At 42.7% G+C, this 14,417-nt stretch overlaps 1 protein-coding gene across 3 annotated transcripts in view; it reads left to right on the top strand.

Annotated features, from left to right (window-relative positions):
• ETS1 (v-ets avian erythroblastosis virus E26 oncogene homolog 1) overlaps positions 1-14,417 on the top strand; it is a 123,251-nt gene that overhangs the window by 88,504 nt on the left and 20,330 nt on the right. For all 3 annotated transcript variants that reach the window (XM_012729906.1, XM_012729905.1, XM_004689105.2), the window contains 5 exons: positions 2,574-2,693; positions 4,389-4,589; positions 7,310-7,387; positions 8,334-8,582; positions 12,764-13,024. In XM_012729906.1, coding sequence (XP_012585360.1) covers positions 2,574-2,693; positions 4,389-4,589; positions 7,310-7,387; positions 8,334-8,582; positions 12,764-13,024 — 909 coding nt within the window. The remainder of the gene's footprint in view (positions 1-2,573; positions 2,694-4,388; positions 4,590-7,309; positions 7,388-8,333; positions 8,583-12,763; positions 13,025-14,417) is intronic.

Genomic DNA, 14,417 nt, shown 5'->3' on the forward strand with positions numbered 1-14,417 from the left:
AGCCCAGATTTAGAGATGGCTAGTTGAGAACATATAACAGTAGCCCAGTCTGGAACTCAGCCATATGACAAGTCAGTTACGTATGACACACTGAAGATTCAGGGTGAGGAGGGCTTCTGCATATTACTGCAGGCAAGTATATTGCTGTCTAAAGGTCACAGGAAATCTGGTAGAGATTCTTTGGGTCACTTCTCTGCTTTATTAGTTTTTTGTGGGATATTTTACCAGAGGTCAATGCAGACAATGTTTGACTTTAGCTATTTTTACATATTTTTTTTTTGTTTGAACATGATTTGCAAGTACAAGAGAGATTGGACATAGCAGAGACAGATGCAAGTGGGAATGATGAAGGTTGACACCCTTGCCAACCCCCAGTTTCCATACCTCACTCTTCACCACTTATGCAAATTCAGTTTAATAGATAAACCTTCTCCATGCCCTTCAAATTTGTCCACTTATATTTTCTGCAAGTGCCACTTTCTACTCTAAGCCACCATCATCTCTCATCACAACAAATGCAGAAAGTTTTAAATAAATCTTCTTGCATCCACTCATAGCTGTCACCTAAGCCATTCTTCACAGAGCAGCTAAGTTATTCCTCTCATTAATCTTTTTTCCCATACTTAAAAATTGTGATACAACAAACATTATGTAAAAGTTACCATTGTTAATTACTTTCACTGTATAGTTCAGTAGTATTAAAATACACATAATGTACAAGCCTCACCACCATCCCTCTCCTTGATTTTTTTCCATCTTGTAAAATTTAACAATAGCTCCCCATTCCTGTCTCCCTCGGGAGCTCTGGAAACCACCTTATTGTTGTCTGTCTGTAAATCCCACTGAGCACCTCATATCATTTGACTTTTGTGACTGGCTTAGCATGATGTGCCATTTCAACCATGTTGTAGTGTATAGCAAAATTTTATTCCTATTGAAGGCTGCGTAACCCTCTGTTGTATGTAGAGATCACATTTTGCTGATAAGTTTGCTGATCGACACTAGATATTTTCATGTTCTAGATACTGTGAAGAATGCTGCTATGAACCTGAGTGGATCTTTCTCCAAGAGCTTGCTTTCACTATTTTTGGTATACATAAGCTCCTAAAACTTAACCATGAGAAAACCCTATTAAAAATACTTGAATAAATATTCCTTCAGAGAAAATATAGAAGTGACCAGTAAGCACATGGAAATCAGTAACCATTACAGAAATGCAAATGAGAAGTACAATGTGATACCACTTCCTCCATTGGGATGGCTGCTGTTAAAAAAGCAGATAATAATAAGTGCTGTCAAGATGAGGAGCTTTTGTACACTGTTGGTAGGAATATAAAATCATGTAGCCACTTTGAGGAAAAGAATATGGCAGTTTCTTGAAACATTGCAAATAGGTGATCTTAAAATTTGTGTCATGCTTTATTTCTCAGCATAGAACTCTTGTTGCCTCTCTGTTTTACTTAGGATAAAATTATAAATTTTTGGCATTCCTTATCTCTTTAACCTTGTCACTCTGACCTCTGAGTACTCTGTCTCATTTGTGTTGATCTTTTTGATACCAAAACAGACCAATATTCTCCTCCACTTCCTCAACTCATGACCTTCAGTGTGCTGTTCTCTTTATCTAGGATCATGGTTCTCCAACGTTAAGCGTCATCAGGATCACCTGGAATCTGTGGTAAAAATAAAGATTTTGGGGCTCCACTCCCCAGAGGTTCTGGAGCGGGGTTGATAATTTGCATTTCTGATGATTTCTTGCAATGCTGATGCGGCTGGTCTAAGGACCACACTTTGAGAATTTTTCCTCTTTTTCACTGCTGTTTGTGCTTTACATCTCAGTCAAACATCTCTCTTCTGAGGAAAACCTACTCTAATTCCTCCAGACTTGTAGGAATTCTTGTAATGAGTTAGTTTCACATATTCTGCTTCCACTTTGAAGCCCTTACTGATGTTGTATTTGAATGTTTAGTTGTGTAAACAGTGTTTGAATGACCAAATCCCTTTCCACAGTTTTCATGAAGGAAGGGATCATTTCATCATGTCTTGTTCACTGTTGCGCCTCTAAATCATTGCACATAGTGTTAAGTAATAATTTGTCAGATGAATGAATATTGTTATTTCCTTTTCATATGTAACTGGAAGTCAGGAGTATAACTAATACTTTTAGTGAGTAGGCAGGATATGTAGGAGTTATGGGGGTGATAGTAGAACTGTATAGAAAGCCTAAGCATATTTTGCTTGTCAGGGGTGTAGGACATTCCAGTAAATGGTCATTTTTTAAGGGGCCCAACATAGTGTGGAAAGCCTCCCAAAGTTTACCTGCCCCAGTGAGGATGATAGTGACATTATTTCTCAATTTTCCTTCTTCAGAGCCTCTGTACCCTATTATATTTCATTTAGGTTTTTACTTGAGGTATAATTGCCATATAATATTATGTTAGGCTCAAGCATTTTCGCCCCAAATATAATAACTTGATTTTTGTATATATTACAAAGTGATCACCACCGTAAGTCTAGCTACCATTCATCCTCTGTCTAGTTTTTGTTTTTCATGTGCCATTATTTTCTTACAGATATGGAATGTGCAGATGTCCCATTATTAACTCCAAGCAGCAAAGAAATGATGTCTCAAGCATTGAAAGCTACTTTCAGTGGTTTCTCAAAAGAGCAGCAACGACTGGGAATTCCAAAAGGTATGCTTGGTAGTTGGAAATAGAGAGGGTGGGATCAGACTTCTGGCAGAAGCTAGCATTATTATCTGTAATGGGAGGTAGATATGGTTACCGACCACACTTCATTGAGCAGCTCCTGATGGTTACAGATGTCTGTTCACACACATACTTATGTTGCCACACATACTCATGCATCTGTCTCTCAGGCTTATTGTCACCATCTTGGGCTCTGGACACTGGTTCCCAAACTTGTTTATATCTTTAGAATTAGAATTTTCAAAACACTTCACAACTGTGCTGAGAACAACTGCTGGGAGGATCTGTATTTTTGAAGCTCCTCTGCTGATTCCAAAGTACAGACAGGTTTGGAAAACACATTCTGGACCTTCATTTGATGAACTTAGCCATAGTCCTTGGAATGCACTGAGTAGTTTTTCTTTTCCAAGTGCTTTGGTGAACTGTTTATACTTGGGTTTATTCAGGAATGGAAAGGACTAGGGCTATCAGAAGAAATGACTGGAGAACACTTCAGCCTTTACCAGGAAATTCAGAGCAGGACTATTGAGAACAGAAAGACCCTTTTTTTATGAGTATCAGCCAGGCTGTCAATAGAGTAGGCTAGTTCTGCTAGATAAGAAGCTAAGGCTTAGCCAGACCCAAGCCTGTGACCATTTACCCATGTACCTTTTCCTGTATACACTAATACGCACAGACCTCAGCAGTCAGAACTTTCCAGCATCCTTTAGAATCACAGACTGACGGGGTAAGCTTGAGAGCAGGTGTGATGTGGCCACTGCCATCATCCCAGCTTTTTAAAAATGATTTATTTATTTATGCATATAGAACTGAGGTACAGGCCAGAGGTGCAGAGAAGATTCACCAGAGACAGAGTGGGGAGCAGAACAGGCCGACTGATGAAGTACACTGCTAAAGAGAGCAGTGGGTGGGTCAGGAGAGGTCTGCCGTGCCATGTGGATCACCTCCAGGGCGGGGATTGAACTCATGCTGAAGTGGCTTTAGTTTCTTAGTGCTGTGCTTTAACCCTCTGCACCACTGGGGAGGGTCCATCCCAGCTTTTTAAGTGTCATGAGTTGGTGTAGCCATAATCAACCTAGAGCCTTGTGGGAAGATTATCTGTTCCACAGTGCTGCTCAGTACAGGGTTGTAAAGTATATGTACTTTGCAGGGTGTCTCTGGCCTAAGGCCAGCACCTAATAATGTTGTGATTACTAATTAGCATTCGAGTGACTTACTATTACTAATTGCTGTGATTATTACCATAATTAAGATAAAAATAATGAAGACAATGGTCTCAAGTGTAAGAGTTCAAAGTAGGGTACAGTTGCCAGAACACACCTGACTATTAAGACTGCCATTCAAGAAGTCATTTGCTTCTTTGTCCCAGGCTTAAAAAAAAAATTCTAATGGAACCAGGCAGGGAGTGAGGAGAGTCATGGAGTATTTGGAGGGAGGGTAGAGAATTCTTGGGTGTTACCTTTTGGCTGCTGATAGTGATCTCCTATCTGGCAAGATAGGAAGGTGGGGATATTAGATTCAGGGAAGAAGGTTCTGGGAGGTGCCCACGATATGCCTGGACTTGCCATCTCAGGCTCATGCCTCCTAACTCTAGACTTCAGAGAGCATCTGAGCTCAGTTCGGGTCTGTTAGTGACTGCTCAGAACCTAACCTGCTTCATCATCATTTATCCCTTACCAGACCCTCGGCAGTGGACAGAGACCCACGTTCGGGACTGGGTGATGTGGGCTGTGAATGAGTTCAGCCTGAAGGGTGTGGACTTCCAGAAGTTCTGTATGAATGGAGCTGCCCTCTGTGCTCTGGGCAAAGACTGCTTTCTGGAGTTGGCCCCGGACTTCGTTGGGGACATCTTATGGGAACATCTTGAGATCTTGCAGAAAGGTAAATATGCAGGCCAGAGGGAGGCAGGGTTTTATGGGAGCAGGTAGCGAACATACCCCCTCCTGGGAGCCCAGTCATTAGCCAGAGGTCCCTCTCACAGTGTGCTTGTCTGCAGAGACTCACCCACACAGTGCCTGAGCATGGAGCAGCTCAGTAAATATAGTTTCTTTTTCTCAGGTGTTGGTGGTTCAGATGTTAATCTTTAGCAAGATTATACTCCTAAAACTTCTTGGTATGCAAAATTCTGATCCCAGCACCTCAGTCCTTATCTTAGACACATGTACTGTTTGGACAAGCAGTGCCCACGGACAGCTCTGAGATAAGTTTTTTTCCCCTGGCATCCTTAACCACACTCTTTTGATCCGTGGCAGGGTGATACCTGGCCAGGTCCCTGAATAAGCTCAGCTTCTCAGAGCTTGTGACCCAGACAGCCCCTCTGCCCAGACTGGGATGGCCAGTGCAGCACACCTTTTCATCTGGAGCAGAAACTGGGGTTATGTCAGGACACCGTGTTGCAACCTTGTAATGACATGGCCTCCGGACCAGCCTCTTCCAACCTTTTTGGACCAAGTGACTCATGTACCACAGTTCTGGCCGAGTATAGAAACAGCAGCAGGCAGCAAACTTGGGCGTTTTTGCGCTTATTTTTCCGAATTTCTTCTTAAAATAAATTGCAGTTACCAGCAGTCAGCAGTGCCCTGCAGCTGACTGTAAGCCTAGAAGCCCATTGCCCTCTCTGACCCAGGCCCACCCTTTCCCTGTGGTCACCGGCTCCAACCCCGGGCGCAGACGCTGGGGGCAGGGCACAAAGCTGAGGATTAGTACTTTTATTCCATATAGTACCTTCCTTTGTTTAAGAATATTTTCTGCTCCGCAGTGTTCCAGAGAGACCCAAAGTCGATTCCTTTGGGTATAGAAGTTTTATCTTTCTTCCTTCTCTCCAGCTTCTGCTGAAAAATAAATAAATAAACACAGTCAAGAACGAGGCAGCTTTCTCCCTGGCAGCCACACAGGCTTCCCCGAAGCATCGACGCATTCGCCTATTGGCACACAAGCTCCTGCTCACATGTGTTGACGTGAGCGACCTGTTTATAGAGGGAAAGGATATGGCCAGCTCGGCTTATAAATACACCAGTGAATTCTAGCAGATTGTCAAATATATTCAAGTGTGTTTTTTTCCCTCTATTTATGGCCATGGAGATGCCAAGCATCTCGGTGTGTAGGCCTGCCCCTGAGGACAGTTGTAATTCATATCTGAATCACATCTCCTTGTCTCCAAATGCTTTAAAATTACACTTTCTCTTTGGATTCTCTGAGCACCTTGGAGAGATTGGATAGACATGTACTCTCAATGTCCCCCTTGTAAAGTGAGGCTGGTGAGGGGGTTTCCTCCTCCCTGTCACTCATTGCCTGAAGCTTGTGTTGTTTTTTTTTTTGTTGTTTTTGTTTTTTAACTTAATTCTTTACACTGTAGCTTCCTCTTCTGTGTTCTTTGTATAATAATATGGACCTGAGGGGAAGGTCTCAGGCCCTCAACAAATTTGGCTGCAAAAGAGTAGTTGAAGTGAATTAGGAAACAACAATTCAGTTTGCTTGATAACAAATGTCTATCATCCCACCCTTACTGAGAGAAGCAGTAAGACTCTCTCTTCAGATCCTTGAAGAGCTGAGCTAGATGTTTGTATCGAGGCTGTAGCTTTTGTTGTGTAATTAAAATGAAGCCGCACAGCACCAGAAGAACATAGCTGTTTGGGGCGGGGTGGAAAGGCCAAAGGTGCCGGGGATGTTTCCATCTGATAAGCTGCTAAAGCAGAGTTTAATCATTTTATCTCAACTGGGAACTGTTTTTCTGTGCAGGCATAAACTTGTTTTCCCAGCAGCCCCTGCTCTCTACAAGCTATCAAATACCTGAGGAAAAACCCAAACCAACACTCTCTTTATGTGTGATTCTTACAGTGAAACATAATCACACTCCTTCATACAATGGTTAGAGGCCACACCATTGGATTCCAGGGTAATGAGAGGGTCCCCACGGTCACCTTAACTCTGTGGAGAGCCTTTCCATGCTCAGTCACCCCGCCTCTACATTCCTGTCTCGTTCCTATGGAAGTTGGCGTCTGGGCAAAAGTTTGTCTCTGGGGCTGCCCTTTCTTTGCATAGTCCACCAATCATAGTTCACCCTGCCATAGTTCACCAGTCACTTGGCCAGTGTCCTACTTCATGCATACACCTGAACTTGAAATCTGAGGGAAATAAAACAAAAACCAAACTTGTTAGAAGAAGCGATAGAAGATACACAGTCTACCTATCTAGAGACTGCATTCTGTTTCTGCAAGGTGTTGAGGGCTGGGCACTGACTCAAGTTCTGGGAACTTCCCAAGAATGTTTTTCGGCTTTGGTGCTGATGTGGTACATGCAGGCGTCAGAATGAAGTTGGAATGTCTTCCCTTAGAGACCCTGACAGATTACTCATTGACTCTCTCTCCAAGATAATAATTCCCCTTTTGCAGCTACCGAAATAATCAGCTTACCCATATTTCTGTGATCTCATCTCTAAACAAGGCCTAGTCAGGGTAGCCTCAGACACCAGCTCAGTGAGCGAACATGCAGATTTCTTAGAAGGGAGGCTGAGATCATTGCAGCCCTTTCATCCAAGATCCTGTTGGGCCAAATATGATTTATGTGCTGACCTCTTTGTCCCTCCATGCTGTCTGTTACAGAGGACGTGAAGCCATATCAGGTTAATGGAGTCAACCCCACCTATCCAGAATCCCGCTATACCTCGGATTACTTCATTAGTAAGTCCATCTTCCAGCTTTCCTCCCTCCCTTGTTCACTGTGGGGCAGCTTAGGAAAGCTGATCTCAGGCTTCTTTGTGGGAAGTCTGGAGAAAATAATACATAGAAATACATTTCTTAAATGTAAGCTATTTCTTATTGTGTGATTTCCACAAAGCACAAGGCTCAAGCTGTTTACATATTTTATTAACTTGCAAGTTCCTACACAAAGGTATGTTTATGTTTAACATGAGAGTTCCTACACAAAGGTATGTTTATGTTTAACATGAGAGTCATTCAGAGAGACTCCATCTTGACCTCTAAACTTTTGATCACATTGAATCTGGGTTAGCTGCCCTGGTTCTTAGCTTTTTTTTTACTAGTAGATACTCCAAGTTTGTCTCTGAAATTCTTCCTCTAGAGTGTGCCAGGCAACTTCACACATTCACACACTGTTAGAAAAAATTAAACCTTTTTCCTTCTAGTAGGAGAGATCTAGCTGTGCTGGAGAGGAGGCTAGAGGGAGAAAACAGGGTAGAGCTGTCTTATCTGATGACCTTCCTTTCAGAGGGAGTTCTTAGCAGATCTGTTGACATTTAATCTTTTTACTTTATTATGATTTTTAGTCTTACAACTTTAACTACTGTCTATGAAGAGTTTACAGTGCCAGAAATGTCTCTGGGCATTTTGTATGTATGCTCATATTCGCTCTCCATGACAATGTTTAGAGAGAGATTGCAGTCATATCTTTTTTAAAGATGAGGAAATTATGTCAGAAAAGGGAAGTATCTTATCAAGGGCTATCTTGAAGCAAGGTTGAAACCCAGGCCCTTTGGATTTATAAGGTTTTCCTTCTGTTTTCTAAGGTACTTTCCTTTGTTTTACCTTTTGGGGCCATTGTGTATGGGAGGGGCTGCTTATTTCAGGTGCAAATCTCTTCTCTCCAATTGCACACTTCTGTTTCTAGGCTACGGTATCGAGCATGCTCAGTGTGTTCCTCCCTCTGAGTTCTCAGAGCCCAGCTTCATCACTGAGTCCTACCAGACCCTCCATCCCATCAGCTCAGAGGAACTGCTCTCCCTCAAGTACGAGAACGACTACCCCTCTGTCATTCTCCGGGACCCTCTGCAGACAGACACCTTGCAGACTGACTACTTTGCCATCAAACAAGAAGTTGTCACCCCAGATAATATGTGCATGGGGAGGACCAGTCGTGGTAGGTCAGATTTTGTCTCTAGAGGCCTTTGTATTAACAAGAATTATCCATGTTGTGAGTTGGCCTGCTCCCTTTATTTTCTTTTTTCTCATAATTGGCCCTGTATACTCCTGAGTTGCAACCTTTATACCTCAGCCTGCCAAATATCAAGAACTTTCCAGGTGGGATTTTAAGCAAATCCATCATGCTAACAAAGACTTTGGGTCCCTGGAAGAGTTGAAGTTGGTGAGGATCACCAGTAAGATCTCTTATTGTGGTAAAACTTCTTAGCAAATAATCACTGTAGTTGAATGGAGTTAAGTGTGCTTTACTTTCTTGGAGAAAACTTTACTGAAGGGGGACACGATTAAGTAAAATGGTCCAGGTATCCCTTCTGAAAGCTCTTAGTTTCTCATGTGACCTGCTGTTTCTCCAGATATACTCCTCGGTCAAAGTGCAGACCCAGGCTTGGAGCCTGAACAACCTCAGCCGGGACTCTGTAGCTTCCTGGGGCTTCTCTGATTTGGAAAGATGCAAGATTATTGGCTAATGGTTTATTCAGAACCAGTCATCAGCAGTGTGGTGAAAGCATGCATTTAGTTAGAGAACCAGGGAAACGTGGTCAGAGGGTTCCAGAGAATGTACTCTTGTTGATGTGACTCCAATGACTGATAAAATATTCATCGACAGTGAAGTAAATGTTTCACAATATAGCTGACTGATTTAATAAAGCAAAGATGGTCAAATACACCCCATTTTTAATATTAGGACATAAACACTCTGAAACACAGCCTGCCTAGTCAAGTATCCAAATTGCTTTGTTTCTGACAAAAGTACAATCCATTGTATTTACAAAGGGTGTGTTTCATCCAGGAAGAATTAACTTATTGGTTGCTCAAAAGTTAAAAAAAAAAGGGGGGGAGGTGTTTTCCAATGGATAAATAGGAAAAAATTACAAAAGGAAGAGGACAGGAGAAAGCCGGTTAAGTTCTCAGGGCTTTGATCACAGAAGCCCAACTTGCCTGGTTCTGTGGAAGCTTCTGCTCAGTGTAGGGCCGGCTCCCTGCCTGAGGCTCCGGGATGTGGGCCTTAAGGCCAACTTACTTCCGTACTTTGAAGAATCTTCCCTTAGGCATCGTGGGTCATGAGCATGGTCATCTTCTTCGAGTGTTCAAGCTCTCACTTCCTCCCAGTAGGCCTTAGGATAACCAGCAGGCCCTGCCTAGGGAAAGTCCCTTGCAAAATCAGAACCTATAACCTTCCTTCTTAGGGCTCTTGGGTGTTTGTGTCTCAGACCGAAGGGTTGGGTGGGACCAGTTCGCCTTCCCCTTTTTGATTTTTTTTTATTTTTGGATGCATGTCTATTTACATATGTACACACATGTGTTTGTGTATCTTTTTTTCCCCTGGCACAGGTGAAAGACAAGAACCACTTTATTGCTCGTGGGTTTTTCTATACCTGAACATGATGGGGCTGAGTCTGTGGCTTTGGCGCTCAGCCATGTTCTAACTGGGTAGCTCTGCTATCATTTTGTTTCTAAATTGTGTGTGATTCTGTCTTGGTGTCATTGTCCCTCATTTTCCCTCGTCCTTGCTTTTGTTCCCTTCCAACCCCAAACCAATGTCTGTGGAGTAGTGACCTGCACAAAGAAACATGAGTTTTGCTCTGGCTTCATTCTCCCATCCTCACACCAAGCTTCTGTCCATTCTGGTCAAGGCTGCTTTTTGAATGTTAGAAGTGCTGCAACAGGACATATTCCAGGGGCTGACTGAATCTGATATGGTTGAATTGGTCTAGACTGAAAGCATTCCTCTTAGCTGGTTGTTATTAATAATAATCATAGTATTCATAGGCTGCATTATCGTACACAAAGTGCTTCTATGTCTCCCTGACTTGGTCTCTGAGAACAGTCTTTGTGCTGGTTTGATGGGTGGGCTGCTGTGGGGTTGACCCACTACTGTTCCAAGGCCTGTTGGGTAGAGTCAGAGAGCTCTGGAGGGATCTTGCTTGTCTCAGAAAAGCTGCCCAGTGGACATCTTAAGGACATATGTCTCCCTGCAGGAGCACAGTAACATTATCTAGTGTGTAATTCAGTGGTATGCAGCCCATTTTTGAAGAAAATACCTATAAACGAAGATTCCCAGCTCCAGGATTGTGAAATGGAGCTAAAGCGAAAGCAGCTCACTGCTACAACCCACACTTCTTGCCAGAGCCACGCGGCTCTTGTCTGAGGGCCGCCAGAGCGGCCATAGTCTAGTTCAGCCTCCCGACTCCAGGGGACTCTGTGGAAGTCCAGCTAACTTATTTATGGAGATTCCTGGCTCTGTGTCCCCCCTACAATATAAGAATAGTGACAGTGACAGAATCGTTTCTGAGCTACTTTTTAAGTATAAATACTGTTTAAATATCGGTGATTTGGTGGGAGAGTTCTTCATGAAAACATGACTTGATTTCTTAGGCTATTGATGTGTTTGTCTCACAGAAAACTTGAATGCCCATGACAATGGAGAGCTGGTATGAGCAAACACCTTTTTATGAGATACCACAAGATTTCCTGTTCTGTTAGAAAAAGGGTTTTGCATTCTGGGGTTGGGCAGTTTTCCTGACTCATCTAGTGTGGATTTCTGGAAGGGACAATTCCTTCGCTCTTAATAATAATAAAAATTGCAAATGCGACAGTGGACCGGGTGGGCAGAGGCTGGTCATTCCCTTTGCCTTCTGGAGCTTCCTCTTGGAGTGGGTGATTGGAGGAAGGAATGGATGAGATGAAGTAGATGAAAAACTGTCTTTCTAGTCAAAGCAGTTTTGAAGGGATAAGAAGTTTAGGAAATATACACTAGTCCTACTTACATACTTAACTGAACATATTTTACCTGGAATTCTTTTTTTTTTTTAAATTTTGGGAGCAATGCATTTTCTTTCCTAAATATTACATATTTAATTTTGGTTTGGATTTCAGTTCATATTTAAACTTCACTGTTGAATCAACGTTTATCATTACGGAAGGGAAGTTACACTAGAAACACACCAGTATAAGGTTATGTAGGACAATCTTTTTCTAGGATTAACATGTATAGTAGATCAGCCATCCCTGAACAATTGAAACGGACTTGCAGCATTTCTACAAACACTGATGTCACATCTTTTTGCCTCTTGACCTGTGTTGAATTGAGGTGACCATTTAATCTCTCGTGATTTAATTCAGGTTGCCAGAAAAGTATCTAAAAGTAGAACCTAAAAAATGCCTGTGAGGCTTTTCCAGCTCCTAGATGCATTTTTTTGTTAGCCTTTTTCTAAATGGCATTTATTTACCCATGGAAATTTCTCTAGGAGCTATTACGCAATCATAGCAGCTGTTTATAACCTGGTTTGGGAAATTAATGAACTTGCATGATCTTGTGGTCAGTTAAGAATGCCTTAAGCAACTCCCAGAGTAAAGGATTTCTGACATTGCTGTGGATCTTAACTCTTTAATGAACTCTTTTGTGTTTTATTACCCACACTTTCCCAAAGAAATATACATTTCAAGCACAAAATGTACTTGGAGAGGAAAAAGAACATGGATTTCTGTTTAGATGAGTGACAGTGCCTCTTTTTAAAAAGTCTCCTGGAAAAAAAGCATCGGATAAACTTCTTCTCCGTTTAAGAAGGCATAGAGACAGAACACATAATTTATTTCAAAGTAGTATTTGGAAAAATGTTGAAAAATAGTATTTTGGTTTCATGGTCAAGGAAGGTTAGTCTACTGCTCTTCAGTTGATGGAATTTTTTTCTATGAGCAAAATTGTTATGTTACAAAATTGGGCCTTTTGAAATTTTCTCATTGATTTTACTTGGAGCAAGGACTAGATACTGCTAAAATTTCCTCATCCATTTATTGAATCTAAGATTCTAGAATTCTTAGGGCCCCAAATACTAACTGCCTCTGGCAAAGCTGAGCTGCGTGTTCGCCTCTGAGTCTCAGTCCTAGGAGCTGTAGCCCAGAACAGCACAGTGGCAGTGGACTCAGATTGGGGACCCATATACAGCACAACCCCTGTCCCCAGAGTAAGCCCATAAACTTCCATTCCTACAGGACTGTGCCTTCTTCATCCCTCTGCAGATCAGATTAGCAATCTGTCCTCACTAAGAGGGTTTTTACAGCTGTCTTTTCCCAATCCCTCCTCCCCTGCCCTCTTCCTACCTCCCCCTTCACCTCCAGGTAAGCTCGGGGGCCAGGACTCTTTTGAGAGCATAGAGAGCTACGATAGTTGTGACCGCCTCACCCAGTCCTGGAGCAGCCAGTCATCTTTCAACAGCCTGCAGCGCGTCCCCTCCTATGACAGCTTCGACTCCGAGGACTACCCAGCCGCCCTGCCCAACCTCAAGCCCAAGGGCACCTTCAAGGACTATGTGCGTGACCGTGCTGACCTCAACAAGGACAAGCCTGTCATTCCTGCTGCTGCCCTGGCTGGTTACACAGGTAGGCGCCCCGCTCCCAACTCAGCAGCCTCTGTGAGGCCTTGGGGCCCTGTGGAAGACATTGCATACCCGTCCCAGGCCCTCAAGTCAGCTTCTGTCTTTTTTGGGGACAATGGGGAGGAGAGGACTCTGAAAGGGGTGGTCACTCTCTCAAATCACTCTGCTTGTGATTAGCCATGGATTTGGGGAGCGAATGGTATCATTTTACCCCAAGGGATCATTTTCAAGAATGGTAGGAAAAACTCTTCACTGGAATCTTTTTCTATTTCTGGGGGAGAAAGAATTGTAATGATTCGGTGTTTCTGGAAACTCGGCAAAATTGGGAGTTCTTTCTAAACACAAAGCCTGCAGTGGCATCTCTTAAAGGCATCACAAATGGCCTACATTCTCGATTCTTCTGTAGTGGAATTCTCAGTGGGTTAGATATTCAGGTGGGAAAAGCACCTTAAGTTACTCAAAACAGTCTAGAACCTGGCCTAGTGTGGAGATAATTTTTCTCACTTAGCTTTATTATTGTTTTCTTGGAGTAAAAGTTATAGTAGCAGTGACTGAATCTTCGCTGTTATAGAGAGAGGATGATGTCAATGGAAAATTTGCACTTTGAGAATCCTGTATTGGAGCAAAACAACCCCTTATCTGAGTGGGTTGTACTGTACCTGCTGCCTAACAGAGACATTTGAAGGCTACATCTGACAGATACACAAGGAGCACTAATGTGCTAGGATCAGATCCATATATTAAAATTCCATTGTTTCTAAACATTAGAGAGTGTGCTGTGAGTGGAACTTGGTTGAACCTTTGAATACTCAGCTATGGCCTGTTTTCTTACAATTTATTCGACTGTGGGCAGGTTAGCACGTGGGGACCCTTTGTGGAGATGAAGACCAACAGCAAAATCTGTTTCTGTTGAGACATCTGTGTGGTTTTCTGAATGCATTAGATCCTTATTCTTGTGTTCAGGACAATCACAGGTTTTGCTAGAAAAGCAGCTGACCTTCGAGAATAACTCAAATGTTTAGAAGAGTTGCTCCTCCTTTAAAGATCAGGAGTGTGTCTTTATGTAGCATTCCACATCACCCAGACTTCACTCACAGCATAAACCTCTGTGCTTTGAGGTGGAACACAGAACCTCAGGATCCCTGTTCTGTTCTTGCGACTATATTCTCTTTGTTTGAACATCACTAATATGTAGCCACTCGCTGCCTTTTAAGGGACTCCTTTCTCCTCTCGGGACAGCAGACAAAGTTTGTCCATTTCCAAAGATATATTGAGTCTCTTTCAAAATGCAGTCAAGTGCTGGTTCTTGTAGCCATAACTCCTGGGTATTTTAAGAGTCAGCTCTAATCAGTTGGACACATTCATGCAGAAAGGAGAAGTGATGTCCAATTAGGACG

This window comes from Condylura cristata, unplaced genomic scaffold, assembly GCF_000260355.1.
Source record: "Condylura cristata isolate star-nosed mole 26May11 unplaced genomic scaffold, ConCri1.0 scaffold00025, whole genome shotgun sequence".
Lineage (NCBI taxonomy): Eukaryota > Metazoa > Chordata > Mammalia > Eulipotyphla > Talpidae > Condylura > Condylura cristata.